At 44.5% G+C, this 24,991-nt stretch overlaps 1 protein-coding gene across 1 annotated transcript in view; it reads left to right on the top strand.

Annotated features, from left to right (window-relative positions):
• Positions 1–17,320, top strand: part of SLC14A1 (solute carrier family 14 member 1 (Kidd blood group)) — a 34,419-nt gene extending 17,099 nt beyond the window's left edge. Inside the window, exons 5-8 of the mRNA XM_070936005.1 lie at positions 7,150–7,297; positions 10,039–10,173; positions 14,513–14,562; positions 16,805–17,320. Of these exons, the coding sequence (XP_070792106.1) occupies positions 7,150–7,297; positions 10,039–10,173; positions 14,513–14,562; positions 16,805–16,987 (516 nt within the window). The 3' untranslated portion in view covers positions 16,988–17,320. The remainder of the gene's footprint in view (positions 1–7,149; positions 7,298–10,038; positions 10,174–14,512; positions 14,563–16,804) is intronic.
• Positions 17,321–24,991: the final 7,671 nt, after the last annotated feature.

The following is a 24,991-nucleotide window of genomic DNA, read 5'->3' as shown; positions in this document are numbered from 1 at the left end:
CTCTACTAAGGCTTTATAAAGCAGTACTTATACTCTACTTGATTTTGATTTCTATGCTCTGGTAATATAACCTAGAATTGTATTAATGGTATTCTTGGTTATGACATCGGCTCTACTCACAGAGTATGTTTAACCTGGTTATGAATTCATTCATTTTTTTTAAGTTGGCACCATGCACTGAATCATAAGAGACTGGACAGCCCTTTATCCAAAATGGTATAGGGCAGTGATGGTTAACCTTTTTGGTGCCAAGTGCCCAAAGTGCATGCGTTTGTGCAAAAATACACATACGCCTGCCCAAACCCCCAAAATGCAATGCAAGCTCCCTCCGTGCATGCGCCCTGGCCATGCGCCCCTGCCCCCCGCATCCCGTTTTGGCTTCCAGGTTGGTGCAGGAGGTTTTCCAGGCCCAAAATGGGGCATGCCCCCCCTGCCCAGTTTCGGGCCTGGAAAGCCTCCTGCACCAACTTGTACCCCGTGCATGCGCACACGTGGCATGATTGCATGCGTGCACGTGGCATGCTTGCATGCGTGGTGGAGCTGGGCTGGGGCGACAGCTGGCGTGCCCACAGAGGTGGCTCGGCGTGCCAGCTGTGGCATGCGTGCCATAGGTTCGCCATTACGGGTATAGGGCAGGGGTGAAATGTAAAATGTGTTACTACTGGTTCTGTGGGAATGGCTTAGTGGGGGGGCGGTAATGTGACTGGGTGGGCGTGGCCAACTTTTTTTTTTTTTTTAATTTTTCAGAGCATTTTTTTCTAATGCTTTGAAAAGCCTCTGCCGATCAGGCAACTCAGCTGGGATCGTCAGAGACTTTTCAAAGCATTTTTCTTACCACCTCTTCGGCCAAGAGGTTGCAGAAAAAAATGCTTTGAAAAGCCTCTGACGATCCCAGCTGAGCCGTGCGATCGTCAGAGGCTTTTTTTTTTTTATTTTTAAAAGCATTTTTTCATCGGAAGAGGTTGTAGAAAAAATGCTTTTAAAAGTAAAAAAAAAAAAGCCTCTGATCGTGCGACTCAGCTGAGCATGGTGGGGGTGCGCAGGGATTTTTGCTACCAGTTCTCTGAACCGCCCACCGCCATTGCTACCAGATCGGGCGATCCAGTCGGAACCGGGAGCATTTCACCCCTGGTATAGGGTCTCCTGCTCAAGCAGGAATTAGATTAGAAGACCTCCAAGGTCCTTTCTAAAGCTATTATTCTGTGTTCTATGTCAGTGTTTCTGCTACTTGAAGATAGGTAGACTTCAACTCCCAGAATTCCCCAGCCAACAAGACTGGGAAACAAGCTGTTCTATGCAGGGGTGGGATTCAAATAATTTAACAACCGGTTCTCTGCCCTAATGACTGGTGGGTGGTGGGCGTGGCCATGGTGGGCATGGCCAGGGTGTGTGTGACAGGTAGCACTCAACCTCCTGCAACCCCCTGCGAGCAAAAACGGGCCACAAGGGGGGGGGGGCGTTTTGGGCCTAGTAGGCCTCCCTGCAGCCTCCTGGGAGCAAAAATGGGCCGCAGGAGGACTGCGCCACACATATACACGCCCCATTTTGGGCCTCCCTGCACTTACCTGGGAGCCAAAACAGGGCACTTGGGGACTCCTGGAAGGGGGTAGGGTGGGGAAGGTAGGGGCTAGACAGCAATTTAACAACCGGTTGGCCCGAACCGGCCCGAACCGGCTGAATCCCACCACTGGCTCTATGTAACGTAATGAAATCCGCCAGGTTCCTACAATAGATTTAGCTACATTTATAAAAGAACATTGAGCCAACATTAAGCCTCCATCTTAAAATGGTTTTGCAAACGCTGCCAGTTGGTCTTTAAGAGCCTTGGTGGTGCAGCAGACTAGAGCACTGTTAAGTAACACCAGCTGCCTGCAATTATTGCAAGTTCAAATCTCACCAGGCTCAAGGTTGACTCAGCCTTCCATCCTTTTGAGGTAGGTAAAATGAGGACCCGGATTGTGGGGGCAATAAGCTGACTTTGTATAAAAAAGAACATCGCTTAGGGGGCCCCCAAAAGCCCTACTAAGCAGGTATATACGAAAGTATGAAGACAAATTGCTCGAATAAAAGTTATTCAATTAAGGATAAGGCTAGGCATGGTTCGCTTGCAAATAAAAACCCCTTCCGATTCCCTCTTTGATTCCCGTTGCAAAAAGATTATAATGTTCCAAAAGTAATGTTTTACTGGACCTTGGAGCCTTTTAAGATGTATGGACTTCAAATCCCAGAATCCTCCAGGCAGCCATGCTGGCTGGGGGGATTTTGGGAGTTGAAGTCTATACATCTTAAAAGGCGCCAAAGCTGAGAAACCCTGTTTTAAACCATCACACCTGAGATTGTGATTCAATACTGTACATTCATCCTTCGCCGTATCAGAATACCTCTTGGGTGGGTTATTGTTGCTATTTTGGCAGTTGCACAATTCCTGTGCGGATTGTGTTATTTATGGCTTTGGTCATCAGCCAGTAACTGTTCATTTCTCCCTATTTCATCTTGATTATACCTGGAAAAAAAATGCTGTCAGTTGTTTTTCCATCTGGGGAGAAAAATGAGCATGTGTTTGCAAATCATAAGATCCAGTTCAGTGTCACAATAAAAGAGAGAGAGAGAGAGAGAGAGAGAGAGAGAGAGAGAGAGAGAGAGAGAGAGAGAGAGAGAGAGAGAGAGAGAGAGAGAGAGAGAGAGAGAGAGAGAGAGAGAGAGAGAGAGAAGATTTTAGCTATGCTAAAAATGAGGAGGAGGTCGGTAGTCTCTTTTCTGATCAACGCATTTTGTTAAATGCAAAATATTTTGTGGGTCGCCGTTCATAAATGCTTCTGCTTTTTTATATCTCCAGATCCAGATCTAGATCTTTTAAGTTATAATTTAATGTAAACTTTAAAGCTTTTTTCCACCCAAATTTTGATTACGTGACCATGGGAATGCTGCAACGGTCATAAGTGTGAAGGCCAGTCGTAATTCACTTTTTTTCAGAACTGTCCTAACTTTGAATGGTCACTGAACAAGTGGTTGCAAGCAGGGGTGGTTTCTAAAATTATTTACTACCGGTTCTGTGGGAGTGGCTTATTTTGTGGGCGTGGCTTGGTGCAGGGGTAATGTGACTGGGTGGGCGTGGCCAACTTTTTTTTTTTTTTACTTTTAAAAGCATTTTTTCTACAACCTTAAGAGGTTGCAGAAAAAAATGCTTTTAAAAGCCTCTAACGATCCCAGCTGAGCCGCGCGATCATCAGAGGCTTTTTTTTTACTTTAAAAAGCATTTTTTCAGCCGAAGAAGTTGTAGAAAAAATGCTTTTAAAAGTAAAAAAAAAAAAAAGCCTCTGATGAGGTGGGCAGGGTAAGCGAGCGGCAACCAGGCCAGGGACTGGTTTGGGGGCATGGCCAGCCAATGTTATTACTGGTTCTCCGAACTACTACAAATTTTTACTACCGGTTCTTGCGAACTGGTGCGAACCGGGAGCAACCCACCACTGGTTGCAAGTCAAGGACTATCTGTATGGGGAAAAAACAAGTCCACCTGGGAGCAAACTTTCTTGTAAAATAGGCGAGTAGCTGGAAGCAACCTCGAGTTTCTCAAACACTGTCGAAAATTACAACTTAGAGCATTGAATCCTCCATAGGTTTGGGAATTCGAACCTTTCATTTCAAGCTTCTACAGGGAGAGGCGGCATTTATGCGAGATTAACAAGTTATTAGAAATATTTTTTTTATCTCGGCAAGAGACTTCAAAAGTGAATGCCAGGGTCATTTACAAGAACATTCCCTGATGACTTAGCCAAAGCAATAATGAGTTCTTGCTTTTTGCTGTCAAGCTCAAACGGGCGCCGGCAGGAATTATTTGATTTAATTAAAGAATAGGTCTATTGTTGCCGTGTTCAACTCATCCAAGCCAGGATGCAAAATAGAGCAGCTTGACATTACCTCCTTGTTCAAAAGAATGGGAAGACCCACTTCAATTCCTGGGTGGAGTTCAGCAAACAAAAGACTGGTTTATACTTTTCGGGAATGGATCCAGTCAAGGTTCGATTAAGGGGGAAGCCACGAGTAAAAGTCACATCTTGAGAAGTGACCATCGTGACCAGCACGGATTTCACATATTCTTGCCACCAGTTCGCATCATGCGTACATGCTCGATTCGCATGCTTTTGTGCTTGCGCCCGGCCTTCTGCGCATGTGCATTGCTCGCGCACATGCCTCCCGCACATGCATCCGGCAGTGGTGAAATTCAGCCAGATCTATCCACATCGCGCAATCCGGTAGCACCGGCAGCGGGCAGGTCCGCCTACCCAGACTCCACTCCGCCGGGACGTCATCACATCCCATTTTTGACCCTTTGCACCAGCGGTGAAATGTAAAATTTGTTACTACCGGTTCTGTGGGCGTGACTTGGGGGGTAATGTGACTGGGTGGGCGTGGCCAACTTTTTTTTTTTTTACTTTTAAAACCATTTTTTCTACAACCTCTTCAGCCTAAAAGGCTGTTTAAAAATGCTTTTTAAAGCCTCTGACGATCCCAGCTGAGCCGCGCGATCATCAGAAGTTTTTTTTTTTACTTTTAAAAGCATTTTTTCGGCCGAAGAGGTTGTAGAAAAAAATGCTTTTAAAAATTAATAAAAAGCCTCTGATGATTGTGCGGCACAGCTGGGCATGGGGGGGGGGGGCAGGGATTTTTGCTACCGGTTCTCCGAACCACCCGCCGCCATCGCTACCGGATCGGGCAATCCGGTCCGAACAGGGAGCATTTCACCCCTGCTTTGCAAACTCGCTCACATTTGTGAACCGGGTAGCGAAGGTACGTGAATTTCACCTCTGGCATCCAGCCTCGAAAACATGGCTAAATAGGATGGTGGGGCAGGTGGGTGGCCACCCGCAGTCGCCGCTACCGGTTCTCCCGAACCGGGATGAACCAACTGAATACCACCTCTGATCACGACGATTGCTGGTGTAGAAGAAGGCCCGTGACTAAAAATGCAGAGTTGCATTTCTACATTTGAAATATATAACAGGGCGCCCTCTGGAGGTGTTAAGTTTAATGTAAGTAGTCCTTCACTTACAACCATTCGTCTAGTGACCGTTTGAACTTACAACAGCACTGAAAAAAGGGACTTATGAGTGTTTTTCACACATACGAACATTACAGTATCCTCCTGGTCACGTGATTAAAATTCAGATGCTTGGCAACCTACTCGTATTTATGACAGTTGCAGTGTCGCCGGGGTCACATGATCACCTTTTGGGATCTTCTGACGAGCAAAGTCAAGGGAGAACTAGATTCACTTAACAACCATGTTACTAATTTCACAACTGCATTGATTCATTTAACAACTGTGGCAAGGAAGATGGTGACATGACGCAAAACTCACTTAACAACTTTCTTGCTTAGCAAGAGAAATTTTGGCCTCAGTTATGGTCGTAAGCAGGGGTGAAATCCAGCAGGTTCTGACAGGTTCTGAAGAACCGGTAGCGGAAATTTTGAGTAGTTCGGAGAACCAGCAGATACCACCTCTGGCTGGCCCCAGAGTGGGGTGGGAATGGAGATTTTGCAATATCCTTCCCCCAGGAGGGGGTAGGGAATGGGGATTTTGCAGTATCCTTTCCCCTGCAGTGGGGAGGGAATGGGGATTTTGCACTATCTTTCCCCTGCCACGCCCACCAAGCCACACCCACAGAAGCGGTAGGGAAAAATTTTGGATTTCACCTCTGGTCGTAAATTGAGGCTACCTAATAGCAAGGGACTTCTAGTCTAAAACATCCGGAAGATGTCTTAAGATGTTGAAGAAACCTGATCAATACGAGAAATTATTGCTGCCTTTTTCTGACAGGTGTGTTCCAAAGATGGATATGGGACAAGATTTGGGTTCATTGCTCTGCTTTTCAGTAAGGCCCAACATTTGAAAGAATACGATAAATTTTGTAAATAAAAATGGCGACAGTTCACAAAGATTACTAGGTGCTAATCGAAATGCACACTATTTCCATAGCAAGGAAGATAAAGCAGGAATGGTTAAATTGAATACTTTATTTAAAGAGAAAAATATGTTCGTATTTGGATATCACTTCTGGAATTTGTGCTTGTGAGGGGGGGGAATGAAACTTTGGTTTTGGTTTTGTTGATTAGAAATATTTGGTGTTATAGAAATGGCTGGTTATATATTAATATGTAAAAGTAAAAAAGCTGAGGATAGAGTGTATTTTTCTTATACTGTGCTAGGAAGAGTTGAAAGCAGGAGTGGGGCTGCTGGGAGTTCGCAAGGGTTCGGGAGAACCTCTAGCTAAGATTCTGTGCTGTTCAGAGAACTCCCAAATCCTACTCCTGGCTGGCCCCACCCACCCCACTTTGCCCCTCCCAGAAGTCCCCACAAGGCCCGTTTTGGATTTAAGTAAATGCAGGGTGTGTGCGGAGCCTCGGGGAGGGCGAAAAATGGGCCTACCGGAAGTTTGAGGGCCGCTGGAGCCTGAGGAGACCATTTTCACCTTCCCAGAAGCTCAAGGAAAGTCTCCGGAGCCCGGGGAGGGCAAACCACCACCACCCCGCCGTGGTGCAGGAAGCCGACTAGGCCACGCCCATGGCGACACCCTCGCAGCAACCAGGCAGAGAACCCCTTATTAAAATTTTTGAAGCCCACTCCTGGTTAGAAGTCAATGCCCCCTTTTCTTTCTTTATCTCATCCCCCTTGTATTTCATATCCCCTTTTTTTATTATTATTTTTATTTTTAATTTGATTTATATGCCGCCCTTCTCCGGAGACTCAGGGCGGCTTACAGTGCGTTAAGCAATAGCCTTCATCCTTTTGTATATTTATACAAAGTCAGCTTATTGCCCCCAGCAAACTGGGTCCTCAATTTACCTACCTTAGAAAGGATGGAAGGCTGAGTCAACCTTGAGCCTTGGCGAGATTCAAACTTACTTTAATTGCAGACAGCTGGTGTTAAATTAACAGTGTTTAGTCTGCAGAGCTAGACTAGGCTCCTTTTCCCTTTCCTACCCTCAATTTCCTATTTTCTTTTCTCTTTTTTTGTATTTTATACAATAAAAATAAAAAATAAACTTCAATAATAACAATAATAATAATATTGACCACTTCCTGAAGATCGCAACGGAAGTCCTTTCGATACAACCTTCAACGCTTTTCTTTGAATGCTTGTTTCACAGCTCCTGAGGTCTATCCCAGTAGGAGTCGGGCAGGTCTATGGTTGCGATAACCCTTGGACTGGTGGCATCGTCATGCTGGCTGTTTTCATTTCATCCCCTCTCATCTTCAGTCATGCGGTGCTTGGCTCAGCAGTTGGAATACCTGCAGGTATGACAGATGGCATTGTATCGTTCTGCCCAGCAACTTTCTCCAACTTGGAAGGCCCCCAAATGTGTTAGGCCATATCTCAAGAATTCTGACTTGTCATGTGGATGGAATATTCTGAGAAAAAGATGTCCACCATTCCAGCATCTCATCAATATCTCAAGAAGCTTCATGTTAGAATAGAATAGAATAACAGAGTTGGAAGGGACCTTGGAGGTCTTCTAGTCCAACCCCCTGCTTAGGCAGGAAACCCTACACCATTTCAGAGAAATGGTTATCCAACATCTTCTTAAAAACTTCCAGTGTTGGAGCATTCACAACTTCTGGAGGCAAGTTGTTCCACTGATTAACTGTTCTGACTGTCAGGAAATTTCTCCTTAGTTCTAAATTGCTTTTTGTCCTGCCCTCAGGTGCTTTGGAGAATAACTCCCTCTTCTTTGTGGCAGCCCCTGAGATATTGGAACACTATTATCATGTCTCCCCTAGTCTTTATTTTCATTAAACTAGACATACCCAGTTCCTGCAACCGTTCTTCGTATGTTTTAACCTGCAGTCCCCTCATCATCTTTGCTGCTCTTCTCTGCACTCTTTCTAGAGTCTCAGCATCTTTTTTACATCATGGTGATCAAAACTGAATGCAGTATTCCAAGTGTGGCCTTACCAAGGCATTATAAAATGGTATTAACACTTCACGTGATCTTGATCCTATCCCTCTGTTGATGCAGCCTAGAACTGTGTTGGCTTTTTTGGCAGCTGCAACTGGCTCATATTTAAATGGTTGTCCACTAGGACTCCAAAGTTGTTGATGCTGGCCATGCATGGAGCAAACTCTGGGATTATTGAATATTTATTGATAATAACATTTATTAGCAAAGGATGGGCAAACTTTGATGGCTGGGATTGACACCTACCCTTTGAGAGCATGGGCAGAAGTTGGGAGGGAACGACTCAAACCAAAAAAGACCCAGATCTTTGGGAATAAGACATTTTCACGAGAGCTTGGGAAGGTTCTTCCTTTCTTCTTAGACTATGCTAATTTGGGAATTCATTCCATTTTTGAGTATGCCACTAGTAACTGTGAACGGAGGTAGCTCCAAGACCCCAAAGAGCAGTCTTCAAATACCTTGGATGCTAGTTTAAAGTTATATTCCCCTCCAAGCTCAAAACCAAAAAAAGAACAATCAGAATTCATTAAAACCAGCCCACAACATCTAGAGAACATTTTATTTATTTTATTTTATTTTTGAATTTGTATACCGCCCTTCTCCCTAAGGACTCAGAGCGGTGTACAGCCACATAAAAACATAGAGTACAAATATTAAAATACCATTAAAAGATATATATAAATTTGGCCCCATAATTAAAAACGGTAACAAACCAATTAAAACATTTTAAAAAGTGTTAGGCCAGCGCGGCTTGCTGGAAAAAGAAGGTTTTAAAGGCACAGCGGAAGGCACCAAGGTCTTGGATTCTCCTTATCTCTGGGGGCAGCTGATTCCAGAGGGTAGGTGCCCCCACAGAGAAGGCCCTCCCCCTGGGGGTCACCAGCCTACATTGCTTGGCTGATGGCACCCCGAGGAGGCCCTCTCTGTGGGAGCGCACAGGTCGATGGGAGACCGTCGGTAGCAGCAGGCGGTCTCGAAGATAACTAGGTCCTATGCCATGGAGCGCTTTAAAGGTGGTAATCAACACCTTGAAGCGCACCCGGAAGACCACTGGAAGCCAGTGCAGCTCACGCAGGAGAGGTGTTATATGGGAGCGCCAGGTAGCTCCCGTGACTACCCGCGCGGCCGCATTCTGGGGATTTTACATACATAAAATCATCTAGAGCAGGGGTGTCAAACTCAAGGCCCGAGGGCCGGATCCGGTGCTTAGATCTGGCCTGCGGGGCTACCCTGGAAACAGCAAAGGACCGGCACATGGTGCTTCTGCCAGCGAAAACAGAGCATGCAGCCTCCCTCAAGCTGCGTTTCCGCTGGCAGAGGGTTGCAGGAGGCGGTCACAGGCAAAACAGAGCTAGCAAGGGCTGCATGCGCCCCTCCCCCTGAGCTCCGTTTTCGCTGGCAGAGTACTCAGGCCACCATAGGCACGCCTAACACGAGTGATGTTGAGTTGGCCCCAGCCCCCTGAGGTCAAACACAACCCTGATGTAGCCCTCAATGAAATTGAGTTTGACACCCCTGATCTAGAGTTCATTTTGAGTTAAAGATACTGATTGGGAGAAGTGGACACTAGGAGACCTTCTGTATGGCTATATCCAGGAGTGGGCTGCTGGGGGTTTGCTGGGGTTCAGGAGAACCTCTAGCTAAGATTCTGTGCAGTTCGGAGAACCCCCCAAATCCCACTCCTGGCTGGCCCCACCCACCCCTCCCCTCCCAGGAGTCCCCACGCGGCCCGTTTTGGATGCAGGTAAGTGCAGGGCACATGCGGAGGCTCAGAGAGGGCGAAAAACGGGCCTACCGGAAGTTTGGGAAGGCCGGAAACGGGCTTCCAGATGGCCTCCGGAGCCTGTGGAGGCTATTTTTGCCCTCCCAGAGGCTCGAGGAAAGCCTCCAAAGCCCGGGAAGGGCAAAAACACTCCCCCCTGCCATGATGCAGGAGGCCGACTAGACCACACCCACCATGGCCACGCCCACCCAGCAACCGGGTCGAGAACCCCTTGCTAAAATTTTTGAAGCCCACCCCTAGCTATATTCTCTGTGGACTCAAGCTCACCCAAGTTTTTCGTCCGTTTTGCTTTGTAGCCCTGAGCCTGGCTTCCCCTTTGAACAAAATTTATGCCGGTTTGTGGAATTACAACAGTTGCCTCTCCTGTATTGCCATTGGAGGGATGTTCTACGCCCTCACCTGGGAGACATTTGCCTTGGCAATAGCTTGTGGTAAGTAACCAGGCTCTTTACGGTAGTGGCCCCCACCAACACTTTTGGCACCAGGGACCAGTTCCTTGTAGAGAGGTTTTTCCGTGGACCCAAGGGGACGTTGTTTCGCATGCCGCCTGCATGACATGGATAGGCCTTTGCTCGTTTGCGCAGACTGGTTTCTGGCATGCCACGAGCAACTGGTTCCACCGATGAGGCGTTGGGGACCCGTGCTTTACATCATTAAGTGTTGTGGCCTGTCAGCGGCCTGTGCAGCTAGTAGCTGACTCTGACAGCGAGGAGGCTGGTGTGGTGCTGCATCAGCAGTCTGTGCAGCTGGCGCTCAAGTCGGACAGTGAGGAGGCTGGAGAAGATGTGGTGCCAGAGGCGGGGATTCAGCCAGGGTCTTCAGAACTTCCAGAACCTCCTTTAAGTGAAGAGGACGAAGAGGAGGAGCCTCTTCTTGATGCACGGGTGCGCAGAGCTGCCAAAAGGCAAGAGTGGCTCCTTAGGAGGAGGTCTCCTCGAGAGTAAGGCTTGGGGCTAATTGGCCACTCCCTTAGCCTATTTAAGAAGGAACACCACTTGCAACAAGCTGTAGAGAACAACTTTAGTTCACTCTCCTTCGTGTCTGCATTCTCTGCAAAATTGTTTCTGGGCTTTCTACCAACTCTAGTAAGACTGTGATTACCTTATCTTAGAATTCTGGTAGGCTGTTAAGACAGTTCATTAACAGTCTTTGAATGATAAAGACTAAGTTATTTGAGTAAAATAAGCTTTGTATAGAGTTTGTGTGTGCTGCGTTCTTTGGGGTCCATAGCTGGGGCAGAACACTAAAATACAGATAGTCCTCAACATACGACTGATTGCTTAGTGATCTGTATGGTCAACTAAGCTCTGACGGACCCACCATACAGGTAGTCCTCGAGTTACGAATGTCATGGAGCCTGCCCATTCCATTCATAACCTGAGGATTCATGGGAGTGAATCTCATACCTTGAACGGGATGGCTCCCTCCTTTCGTTTAACATTCACTTAACAACCAACACAAATAAAGGTCATGAAATCAGGACGGTCACACAATCCTGTTCTACGGCGGTTTTGCTGGACCAAGTGAACCATTGATTTGCTTAATGGCCGCAGTTTTCGTTGAACAACCACTGATTCACTTAGCTGCCATAGGATTCGCTTAACAACCATCACAAAAAAAAAAGGTCACAAAATCAGGACGGTCACACAATCCCATTTTAAGATGCTTCGCAACATTGGTCTGCTTAATGACTGCAGCTTTCTCCTAATGGCGGCAGCGAGTCACTTAACAATCAGCACAAAAAGGGTCATAATATCGCAGGCATCATTCGGGTCATAACTCAAGGAATACCTGTAGGATCAAAGTCCCAAAGGTGCTTTTTTCAAGAGGCAACTGGACTTTTCGTGTTTTTCTTGGAAGACGTTTCGCTTCTCATCCAAGAAGCTTCTTCAGCTCTGACCTGATGGTGGGGAATGGAAGGGTTTATTCTCCTTGCAGACAGCTGGACATTTGCTGAAGAAGTCAGTCAGAGCTGAAGAAGCTTCTTGGATGAGAAGCGAAATGTCTTCAAAAAAAAAATCCAGTTACCTCTTGAAAAAGCACCTCTGGGACAACCATGACTTGGATGACTGAGAATCTCCATAGACATGTAGGATCGAAGGATTTGTCCGAGTTCACACAACTTGTTTTAAAGCCAGGTGAACAAATAGAGTTACTTTGTTCACCTCCACGTCATGGTGCAACCAACAGACCTTGTTCTGTGATGGGCCGCTTCACCCATGGAAGGTCACAATAATGACTAAACCTCAAATCAGTGAACCTGACTTTTAGCTGAGTGTTATATGAACTTTGCCACTGGAGAAAGCAAGTGTGTTTGGAAGAGTCAGCGGAAAAAAAAGGAAACCAGGCTGCCAGAGAATACGGCAGCTGGAATCACCATCCAAGCTGACCCCAGCTAGAGCAGAGAACAACTCAAAGAAGCAGTGCAAGATCGGAAGAAATTGTTCTGACTTAGGTTTCCTGAGACAGTAAAAAGCACACAATTAGTCCCAAAAACCCTCTTTTTATTTCAACGGCTGTGAATTCTGTTCATTCCCAGGCCGTAATGAGTCACAAATAGTTTGTAAAGAGTCCGACAGAAGTCTGCCGCACCCACTTTTATCTCCCTTGACACTCTGCCAAAGACCTAATTGGCAATTAGCTTTGCAAGACCACACCGAGCACAGAGTCAAAAACGGAGCTTCAGAATTTAAACCGACCAGCACGAACAAAGTTGCTTCCTGCAAAGGCTCACGTGCCTTTGCTCCTCCTTTATGTCTTATGGGACCTAGGCTTCCTGAGTCAGTAAAACACACGAGTAGTCCCAAAAAACTGTTTTATTGCAACAGCTGTGAATTATGTTCATTCACAGATGAGTCCCAAATAGTTGTAAAGAGTCCTTCGGGATAAGGCTGATAAGCACCCACCTTTATCTCCCTTGACGCCCTGCCAAAGACCTAATTGGCAATTAGCTTTGCAAGGCCACACCGAGCACAGAGTCAAAACGGAGCTTCAGAATTTAAACCAACCAGCACAAACAAAGTTGCTTCCTGCAAAGGCTCACGTGCCTTTGCTCCGCCTTATGTCTTATGAGAGGGGCCAATCATCTCCAAGCCTTACTCCTGAGTTGCTCCTTTTTTCTTAACTGTTCTTGCCTTCTGGCAGCTCTGCGCATGCACGCACTAGGAACAGGCTCCCCCTGTTCTTCTGCCTCACTGACATCAGACTCTGGAGGCTCCGGAGTCAGCGCATAATTTTCTGAGCTGAAGAAGCTTCTTGAATGAGAAGCGAAATGTCTTCAAAGAAAAAACAGAAAGTCCAGTTGCCTCCTGAAAAAGCACCTTTGGGAAAACTGTGACCTGGATGACTGAAAATCTCCACAGACCTTTAGCTATACGATTTGAATGGTGTGGGAGTATGAACGGATTTCCAGAAGATAAAATTGCACAACTACAAGAACCAGGAGCACAACTCAGGTTACCCTGAGGACACAGATAAACCTCCAAGTCCTTCAACAATCCTCAAAAGGGATGCAAATGACCAGCTCTCTTCAAGGAATATAAATCCTTCCATTCCCCCACCATCCAGTCAGAGCTGAAGAAGCTTCTTGGATGAGAAGCGAAACGTCTTCAAAGAAAGGGACCGCCTACTACCACCAATAGCCTCCCACCGGCCAGTACGCTCTCATAGAGAGGGACTCCTCCGGGTGCCGACAGCCAAACAATGTCAGCTGGCGACCCCTAGAGGGAGAGCCTTCTCTGTGGGGGCACCAACCATCTGGAATGAGCTCCCCCCAGAGATACGGAGGATCCCGGATCTGCGCACCTTCCGCCGCGCTGTGAAGACTTTTTTATTCCATCAAGCAGGCTTGGCCTAATCTCCTCCCTCTTTTAATATATAAATTTTAATCTGTTTTTAAATTATTGGGGTGTTTTAATTTGTCTGGGCCAAAATGATTTAATTTGATTTTAACTGGTTTTTAAAGTTTTTGTATTTATGTATTTTATTGTTTGGCTGTTCACCGCCCTGAGTCCTTCGGGAGTAGGGCGGTATATAAATCAAATAAACTAACTAACTAACTAACTAAAAACCAGAAAGTCCAGTTGCCTCTTTAAAAAAAAGCATATTTGGAACGATGAAGTGAAGGAGAAAAGTTCAGGAAATAGAAGAACTTAATGGCTGGGCTTTAACAAATGACTATTTTAATTTATTATATTGTATTTATTGTATTTATGTATTGTAGCTCAGCATATGGTTCCAACCCACCAGTCCACTATAGGTCTTTGGTTCAATGTTTTGTAGGGAATCCTCCCAAAATAGCTTTATTTATTTATTTGTATCCCTAGCTTTTTTATTGTTATATCTCAAACAGTTCATCAAAATTCTATTGTAGACTCTGTATTGTTCCAGGAGATTTATTCTGAAGCTGAGAATTTAGCTAAATAGAAAACAGTATATATTGTATTTTTTTTTGTTGTTGTTGTTGTTGGTTTTTAAAAGCCCCCAGAAACTATAACTGATAGATCATTCGTAATTCAGAAGAGCGGCAATATTCAATGATATTTTATTATTTTTACAAATAACTCAAGGCAGCAAATATCTCCAACACACCTTCCTCCTTCTCTTTTTCCCCCAGAACAACAACCTTGTGAAGTGGGTCGGGCCAAGAGGGAGGGATTGGCCCAAAGTAATAGATCGGAGTCCCTTTCACCACCTAGCCCTTAACCCCTTATTATTTCAGAGTCTCTGACAGCAAATAACAACATTATGTATTTATATTTCTTTTTGCAGCTTTTTTTACCACCTACGCGGGAGAAGCGATGGTCCGCATCTTTTCCGTGGTACGTTGCTGACAATTGAGGAACAAAGATTGCATTTATATCTATTTATCATCATTGATTCTTTGCTCACTTTGGGAGGGGGGGGAATTAAAGGCGGCTTATATGAGGTGGGGTCTGTCTTATTTTAACCCCACAACACTCCACCTGCAAGGCATAACCGTTAGGACACATGGTAACCGGCTTAACGACTGCAAGCAAAATTGCGGTCATATGTTGAGAACTATCTGTAATACAGCGTCCTCTTCCCACAAAATTCAATTCAGTTCATACTCTAGAAAGAGTGCAGAGAAGAGCAACAAAAATAATATAGGGGACTGGAGGCTAAAACATATGAAGAACAGTTGCTGGAACTGGGTATGTCTAGTTTGTTTGTTTGTTTGTTTTATTGGATTTATATACCGCCCTACTCCCGAAGGACTCAGGGCGGTGAGCAGCCACAGAATAAAACACATAAATACAAAAATTTAAAATAGAATAAAAACGAATTAAATAATTTGGCTGAGACAAATTTAAAATACCCAATAATTTAAAATAATTTAGTTCAGGGGTCGGCAACCTTAAACACTCAAAGAGCCATTTGGACATCCTTCCCACAGAAAAGAAAACACCGGGAGCCACAAAACCCTTCCCGGGCCTGACTATTTCTTAAGCGGCCACCAAACTAGCATATGTAGTTGAATTAAACATTCTGTTTTCTTCTGAAACTTTTCTTTTCTTGGATTTACCCATGGTTGGCCTACCGGGGGTTGAAAAGCTCAATAAATCACGTGCCGGTGGGTGTCGCACATTGGCGGTTGTGATGCCTATTTTGAGCGACAGGGAGCTGCAGCAGAGGGATGAAAGAGCCACATGCGGCTCCAGAGCAGTGGGTTGCTGACCCCTGGTCTAGTTTAATGAAAAGAAGGACTAGGGGAGACATGATAGCAGCCTTCCAATGTCTGAGGGGCTACCACAAAGAAGAGGGGGTCAACCTATTCTCCAAAGCACCTGAAGGCAGGACAAGAAGCAATGGATGGAAACTAATCAAGGAGAAAAGCAACTTGGAATGAAGGAGAAACTTCCTGACAGTGAGAACAATTAATCAGTTACCTTCAGAAGTTGTGGATGCTCCAACATTGGAGGTTCTTAAGAGGAGATTGCACAATCATTGGTCTGAAATAGTATAATCTTTCTTGCCTGAGCAGGGGGTTGGACTAGAAGACCTCCAAGGTCCCTTCCAACTCTGTTATTCTGTTATGAATGTTTTGAGTGAGTCCCAAAGTAAGACAACAGAGCCACGTTTCTCCATAGATGTTGATGTTCTAAATCAGGGGTGGGGAAACTATGGCCCTTTTATGACCTGTGGACTTCAACTCCCAGAATGGCTGACTCGGAAATTCTGGGGGTTGATGTCCACAAGTCATAAAGAGGCCGTAGTTCCCCACCTCTGTTCTAAATCATAGTCCACTTGATACCATTGTCAGCGCAGTAGATATCTTCCATTATTGCTCTTGTTTAATTCCAAAAAGTGTGTAGCACTTTCTAAGCTTACTACAGGTGTAAAAACAAGGTGGGGGAATTATCCTCACTGCTTATCCTCACTCACCTTCCTGCTCTTAACCACCACCAACAAGGCCATTGTCAACACAGTAGATATCTTCCATTATTGCTCTTGTTTAATTCCAAAAAGTGTGTAGCACTTTCTAAGCTTACTACAGGTGTAAAAACAAGGTGGGGGAATTATCCTCACTGCTTATCCTCACTCACCTTCCTACTCTTAACCACCACCAACAAGGCCATTGTCAACACAGTAGATATCTTCCATTATTGCTCTTGTTTAATTCCAAAAAGTGTGTAGCACTTTCTAAGCTTACTACAGGTGTAAAAACAAGGTGGGGGAATTATCCTCACTGCTTATCCTCACTCACCTTCCTGCTCTTAACCACCACCAACAAGGCCATTGTCAACACAGTAGATATCTTCCATTATTGCTCTTGTTTAATTCCAAAAAGTGTGTAGCACTTTCTAAGCTTACTACAGGTGTAAAAACAAGGTGGGGGAATTATCCTCACTGCTTATCCTCACTCACCTTCCTGCTCTTAACCACCACCAACAAGGCCATTGTCAACACAGTAGATATCTTCCATTATTGCTCTTGTTTAATTCCAAAAAGTGTGTAGCACTTTCTAAGCTTACTACAGGTGTAAAAACAAGGTGGGGGAGGACATTTCTGAGATGTTGCTGTTTTTTTATTCTTTTCCAGTTTGGGATGCCAGTAGGGACCTGGCCTTTCTGCTTATCCTCACTCACCTTCCTGCTCTTAACCACCACCAACAAGGCCATCTTCAAGCTACCCCTTTCCAAAGTCACCTATCCAGAAGCCAACCGGGCGTACTATATGGAGAGAAAGAAACCGTGCTCGGAATCCATTTGCGACAAAGTGTAAGCGAGCAACTAGAGAGTCTTCCCAAGGAAGAACAGAAGAAAAACGTAGTTTTCGGTGGGACAGTTGGTTCTTCTCGCTTGTAGATGCCTTCACTTGGATCAGTCAAGTTCAACTTTCGAGATGTTCTTCAGTCAGAAGTGAATGTGGAAAGGAACATAAAATATATGTGGGACAATTCAGTTTAGACCAGAGGTGTCCAAATTTGGCAACTTTAAGACTTGTGGCCTTCAACTCCCAGAATTCCTCAGCCTTTTTTTTTTAAAGCCATAAAATCAGACATGACTCATTTAAGAACTGTCTTGCTTAGCAATGGAAATTCTGGTACCAAATATCGTCGTAATTCAAGGATTATTTGTAAAGAAGATAAATTATTATTATTATTTACAAACTTAGCTATTATCTGCAAGTTATGAATACTTTAATGAATGAGTGAATACTTTATTTGCCAAGTGTGATTAGACACACAATATTCTCTTTATATAAATATTAGCTGATAACCCGGCGTTGCCCGGGTATTTATTTATCCCAATTCTATATTAGAATTTTCCACCTTACCAGAGGGAGTCCCCTTGTGGAGTACTGTGAAGCTGTTACCATGGCACTTCCACTGTGCTGCACAGTAGAAGCCATTTTAAGGCAGTACAATAGACCATTTTAAGGCACAACAGGCTGTATCTTAACAGAACACACATCCAGGGGGTGTTAGGGATGTCTTACCCCCACAGTATTTTTTTCCAGAGAGTAAGTCATCTGTGTACCAAGTTTTGTTGAAATTGCTCGAGGAGTTCCAGAGTTATGCTGGAACATACACACACACAGCCATTTATATATAGATAGATTCAGGAAACAAATTGTTACACAATACCTAACAACACAGAGAGTCGATCCGGACAGAACTGACTAAATCCCACCACTGCTTTGGAGGTCCAACTTCATGATCTACAACTCATTGGAGTCATTCTATAAGTCCATATAAGTCCTGTAAATAAACTCACCCAACATGTATATATATTGTAAATAAACTCAGTCGACATTATACATTGTCATTTCCTGTGTTACTACAAGTGCAATGAATCTGTTTTAGGTTTTTGTATTTTTTTGAAAGTCAAATAAACTATACCAAAACGCATGAACTAAAAAAAGTTTTCTTTCTTTTTTTTAATGGACTGCTTGTCCTTCATCCTTCTAGAGACTGTATGATAACCAAACACACCAATTCTGCCTTAATCGTTGCTCCCTAGTTTTAGGCTCTGAATGGTATTAAACCAGGGGTGAAATGCTCCCGGTTCGGACCGGATCGCCTGATCCGGTAGCGATGGCGGTGTGTGGTTCAGAAAACCAGTAGCAAAAATCCCTGCCCATCCCCCATACCTAGCTGAGCCGCGCAATCATCAGAGGCTTTTTTTTATTATTTTTAAAAGCATTTTTTCTACAACCTCCTCGGCCGAAGAGATTGTAGAAAAAATGTTTTTAAAAGGAAAAAAAGCCTCTGCCGATCAGGCAAGTCAGCTGGGATCGTCAGAGGCTTTTAAAAGCATTTTTTTACAACCTCTTCAGCAGAAGAGGTTGTAGAAAAAATGGTTTAAAAAAAAAAGTTGGCCACGCCCACTCAGTCATATTACCCCACCACCACCAAGCCACGCCCACAGAACTGGTAGTAACAAATTTTACATTTCACCACTGTATTAAACAGCTTTTTTAAAAAAATGAACGTATCTATCAGACAGAAGCAAAGTCAAAATTGTTACATGTAGATGAAAGATAGATCAATTCACCTCTAAAGCATACAGTGATCCTTGTAGGAAAAGGAGTGACAGAACCTGAGGGCGGAGTTAAAAGAGGAATCAGCCTATAATCCCTACATAGCCACAAGTGAACTAAGAACTGAGTATCATTAGCCCTTATCTAACTCCAACTAGGTTTCCACCATTAGTAGTTCCTGTGCTTAGGCATGAGTAGCAATCAATCAGTTTAATTAGATCTTCATGTGTTGACCTGATCTTTCGCACTTGAGAATCCTTGACTTACAATTATTCGTTTAGTGACCGTTGAAATTTACAATGGAACTGGAAAAAAATCACCTGATCAAAATTCAGGTGCTTCGCAACGGACATATATTTACAATGGTTGCAGTATCATGTGATCCCTATTTGTGAACTTCCCAGCCAGCTTCCAATAAGCAAAGTCAGGGGTGGAAGTTGCATTTGCTTAACAACCACGTGATTCACTTAATATCCCACCAGCCGCCTCCTCCTATGTGCATGAGCACACAGCGGGATTGGGTGGGCCTGGCTGAAGGAACATGGGCCGACCCCTTACCATTTCCAAGATGGCCGCACAGACCAGATCCAACCACATCGTGGTTGGATCTGGCCTGTGGGCCTTGAGTTTGACACCCCTGTTCTAGACAAATGGTTGTCCAATCTCTTCCTTAAAAAATCTCCAGTTTTTAATAATTTCTGGAGGCAAGCTGTTCCACTGGTTGATTGTTCTCACTGTCAGGAAATTTCTCCTTAGTTCTAAGTTGCTTCTCTCCTTGATTAGTTTTCCCCCATCGCTTCTTGTTCTACCCTCAGGTGCTTTGGAGAATAGTTTGACTCCCTCTTCTTTGTGGCAACCCCTGAGATATTGGAAGACTTCTATCTAGTCCTAGTCTAACCCTAGTCCTTCTCTTCATCAAACTAGACATATCCAGTTCCTGCAACTGTTCTTCATATGTTTTAGCCTCCAGTCCCCTAATCATCTTGGTTGCTCTTCTCTGCACTCTTCCTAGAGTCTCCACATCTTTTTTATATTGTGGCAACCAAAACTGAATGCAATATTCCAAGTGTGGCCAAGGAATGTCCATGGAGATTCTCAGTTATGGAGGTCAGGGTTGAGTCCACCTTCAACCATCTTCACATTCTGGACAGAGAGGATCAGTGGTTTGAAAGAAGGGTCAAAGAGGCCATCTACATTAAGACTGAACAGCCCTCCCTCAAAAAAGGGGGAGGGATATGCCACCATCCCATCTCCTGTTTACAACATGGTCCTTTGAGCAGTTCCTAGAAGGTTCCACCCCCATTTGCACTATTCAGGTGATTCTTAGTCCTAGTGTGGTCTTACCAAGGCATTCTTTTTATTTATTTATTTTATTTCATCAAAGATGTATTTTATGACAGATACAAGTGTAAACATAATTATAAATACATGAAAAGGATACGAATAAAAGAAAATATTAGGACAGGGATGGTAGCCATGCTGGTGTGCTTATGCACGCCCCTTACAGATCTCTTAGGAACAGGGTGAAGTCTACAATAGACAGTCTAAGGTTAAAGTTTTGGGGATTTAGGGAAGAAACCACAGAGTCAGGTAGTGCATTCCAGGTGTTGACAACTCTGTTACTGAAGAGTAGAGGTGGGTTTCAGCAGGTTCTGACCAGTTCTGGAGAACCGGTAGCGGAAATTTTGAGTAGTTCGGAGAACCGGTAAATACCACCTCTGACTGGCCCCGCCCTGATCTGTTCTTTGCCTCCCGAGTCCCAGCTGAACAGAAGGAAATGGGGATTTTGCAGTAACCTTCCCCTGGAGTTGGGAGGGAATAGGGATTTTATTGTATCCTTCCCCTGGAGTGGGGTGGGAATGGAGATTTTACAGTATCCTTCTCCTACCATGCCCACTAAGCCACACCCACAGAACCAGTAGTAAAAAAAATTTGAAACCCACCACTGTTATAAAGTGATATTCTTTTTGTTGTGTGGTCACTCCTGGATGTGACCAGGAAGGACAATAGCCTCTCGGCACAAAGCTATCTGAACTGGATATAGTTAGGCTTTTAAAGAGATAAAATAGGCTGGAGAAAATCCTTTGAAAATCACAAGTAAAGATTTAGGGGGTTACGTCTAAGCCTCCAAAACACATAAATATCTTGGTTTGGGCTTTATGTTTTGAGAGAGAAGAAGGGTGAATGTTAGCTGACTTTGTTCACGGATAGCATTCATTTCACCCCTGAAAGAAGAAATCTTAAAGCTACTTTAAGGATTAATAATGGGTTTCTATTACACTCTGGTGGGAAGCTACCACTCTCCTAGAAGAATGAAATATTTTGAGAAATATTTTAAAAGGCAGGATAAAATATTTCCCCTAAAAGAGAAATAAAGAATCTTAAGGGAGACAGAAAGTCAGAGCCCTAGTTCCCTGCCCCCAGCAGATATTTGGTGCCCATTAAGAAGGACTGGGCCAGCCTATCTACAAGACAAAATACCTCAGACTCAGTGGTGGTATTCAGCCGGTTCGGACTGGTTCAGGCAAACCGGTAGTGGCAACCTGCGGATTGCCGCCCACGCGCCCTGGAGCAGGGGTGGGTCCTAAATTTTTTTACTACCGGTTCTGTGGGTGTGGCTTATTTTGTGGGTGTGGCTTGGAGGCCATGTGACTAGGTGGGCATGGCTAGCTGGTCAGGGTCATTTCTGGAAGGTCCTCACACTTACGACCAGTCCTCGCACTTACGACCCGACTCATTTGTTTGCTTTTAACACTGATCAGCTGTAGGACGGCCCTTTGAAGCCCCGCGGCAAGAATTTAAACAGTTTTTTTCCCTCTAGTCATCAGCTGGGACTCAGGAGGCAGCAATAGATTGGGGGTGGGACCAAATAAAAGGTAAGAATAACGTGGGGGGGTGGGAGGGCGGGGGGGAGAACCGGTTCGGTGATGTCATATCATCACCGCTACCGGCTCGGCCGAACCGGACCGAACCAGGAGGAACCCACCACTGCCCTGGAGCTATGCTGGCCTATTTAGCCACATTTTCCAAGCCACGTGCATGCATGTTAGCTTAGTTTCTGTGTGCGGCGAACCGGTGTTAAAATTATGTGAAACCCACCTCTGCTCCAGCTCCAGGATGATGGGATTAAGACATGACCCCTCAGGACATAATAGGATTAACCCACTACCATTTAGCAGCAGAGCTCACTACATTACACAGTCTCCTAAGGATCATTGCATCACCCTCCAAACTTCAACCAAACTTAGCTCAGGCAACCGACAGAGTCAGCTATGAATCCTACAACAGCCAATAGAACACATGTTCCTGCACAGGAACAGGAAGCTCAAGTGCAAAGCCCACAATAAGGTATAAAATAACCTTGCACTTTCAACTCCATCTCGTCAGCTGTCCAGGTCTTCAAACCCAAGTGGTTCTGCATCATCATTAAACCATCTTTCCAATCAGCCTCCATGTTTCCAGTGTCTTTCTCCCGGCTTGGAACTGAACCAGATGGATATTTCTTCCAGTGGTGAAATCCTCTGCAGTTTGCCACCGTTTCGCTTCCTGTGCATGCGTGGTGTGCGCCAAACACGTTCTGCGCACACGCATGCACAGTGCATGCCAAACGCATGCTTCGCGTGTGCATGCACAGTGCACACCAAACGCATACTGCGCACGGAAAAAAGAGGCTTAAGAAGGTAACTAGAACAGCTGGGGGGGAAACACCTGTGCTGCACGATTTAGATTCACTAGAAAGCAGGATTTCTTGCTTTCTAGCGAATATAAATCACGTGGCACAGCTGATGGTCGGAAATACCGGTTCAGCTGAACTGATAGCTTTTTTTTACTACCGGTTCACTCAAACCGGTGCAAACCGGTAGCATTTCACCCCTGATTTCTTCCAACACTCTAATATCATAGGAATCATTCCATGATATTATAGAATCAGAGATTTGAGATCGTCTCGTCCAAACCCTATTCAGTGAAGGATCATTAAAGCATCTCCAACAATCCAGCCTTTGTTTAAAGAGCTCTGTCCAAGGAGGATACATCACTTCATGTGACAGCCCGTGTTAGCACTGGTGTTAGGTCATATATGTATCTATGTATAATTACATAGTTACATCTACTTTGAAAACCCTTGACGGGGTTTAAACCAGGGGTGGGTTCTACTTACCTTTACTACCAGTTCACAATGGGATCACGCATGCGCAGATCGCTGATGACGACATCCGGGACAGTGGGCGGGGCCTCCAGCCGGTTTTACTACCAGTTCTTGCGAACCAGTCTGAACCAGGGGCAACCCACCAATGGTTTAGACTACATAATACAGGTAGTCTTCAACTTACAAAGTTCATTTGGTGGCCATTCAAAGTGATAATGGCACAGTAAAAGGAACTTATGGCTGTTTTTCACACTTAGGACCATTGCAGCATTCCCACGATCACGTGATTAAAATTCAGGAGGTTAACAACTGAGTCGATTTAATGACAGTTGTGGTTTCCTAGTGACATGTGATCCCCTTTTGTGACCTTCCGCCGAGCAAACTCAACGGGGAAGCCAGATTCACTGAACAGTTGTGTTACTAACTGAACAACTGCATAGATTCTCTTAACAACTGGGCCAAGAGAGGTCGTAAAATGGGGCAAAACTCACTTAACAACTGTTAAGTTATCAACATAAATTTTGGACTCAATTATAGGACAAGGATTACCTGTATTCATTTATGAATACGTTTAATTTTTAAAATTTTGGTGATAAGGATTCCAGGCAGACCGTAACGAAGGGAACAAGAAGTGCAAACGTATGGAATTTTACAACAGCACTAATGAAGTTTCATGTTCCACGCCCAAATAAATGAGTGATAGGGCTATTTATTTTCAAAATCAGATTTCTTATACTCCCCTAAACACACACACATACTTCTCCTAGTTGCCAGCTGTGTTAAATTGCATTTTTTTTTATTCTCTTGAATATTCTAACTCCAAAGTCAGTATTTTACTTCCTGCTGTCTAAACGGAACTTCACAAGACAGATAGCAATCTGACATTAAATGTTTGCTTTAGAGACCAGTCTAGAATTTCTTGATTTATTGCTATTGTACACTGTCTACTGTAGCTTTTATTGCATGTGTGTTCTATTGACACAAAACAACCTAAAGAAGATGCTGGAGTGGAGCAGTGAATTATTTCACTGGACAAGGAATTGGGCTAAATCACGGATGTCCAACTTTGGCAACTTTTAAGATTTGTGAACTTCAATTCCCAGAATTCCCCCGCCGGCCTGGAGAATTCTGGGAGTTGAAGTCCTCAAGTCTTAAAGTTGCCAAGATTGGACATCCCTGGACTACACAATCGCCAAGATCCAGTGGTGGGATTCAGCCGGTTCGCACCACTTCGGGAGAACCGGTTGTTAACTTTCTGAGCAGTTTGGTGAACTGGTTGTTGGAAGAAATCATTAGGGCAGAGTTGTTAAATTATTTGAATCCCACCACTGCCAAGATCCCTTCCAAACCTTACATTCTATGATCCTCTGAAACCAAATTGATGCTATTTGGTCCTCGGTCTGCAACCATTTGCTATGGAGCATTAGCAGGATTAACTGCATTAACAGAGGAATCTGGTTTAATGAAAAGAAGGACTAGGGGAGACATGATAGCAGTCTTCCAATATCTAAAGTGCTGCCACAAAGAAGAGGGAGTCCAGCTATTCTCCAAAGAACCTGAAGGCAGGACAAAAAGTAACAGGTGGAAATTTATCAAAGATAGATCCAATCTAGAAATAAGGAGAAATTTCATGACAGTGAAACCAATTAATCAGTGGAACGACTTGCCTCCAGAAGTTGTGAACGTTACAATACTGCAGGCTTTATAGACGAGATTGGCCAACCATTTGTCTGAAATGGCATAGGGTTTCCTGCTTCAGCAGGGAGTATGACTAGAAGACCTCCAAGGTCCCTTCCAAATCTGTTATTTTGCTGTTCTGAAGTCTGCTGGGATTTCTATAACAAAATTTTGGTGAGCTTGAAAACTCTCTACACATACTCTCTGCAGCCAGTCACTCATCCCAGAGTATTCGTGGGTCTTGGAAATAAAGATAGTAATTAAAACAACAACTATTTTACCCTGTTTTTGGATCAATAATCATCTAAATGTTAGGCAACGATCACAGCCACTGTGATTGGCCCGAAGTTGCCCAGCCAGACTTCGTGCCTAAGGCTATACAAGAACTCACTGTTTCCTGGTGATTGGCTCAAAGACAC

The sequence above is a fragment of the Pituophis catenifer genome, unplaced genomic scaffold (assembly GCF_029215685.1).
Source record: "Pituophis catenifer annectens isolate HBS135680 unplaced genomic scaffold, rPitCat1.0.hap2 SCAF_2, whole genome shotgun sequence".
Taxonomy (NCBI): domain Eukaryota; kingdom Metazoa; phylum Chordata; class Lepidosauria; order Squamata; family Colubridae; genus Pituophis; species Pituophis catenifer.
Note: the sequence above shows the minus strand (reverse complement) of the source record. Positions and strands in the feature narration are given on the sequence as shown.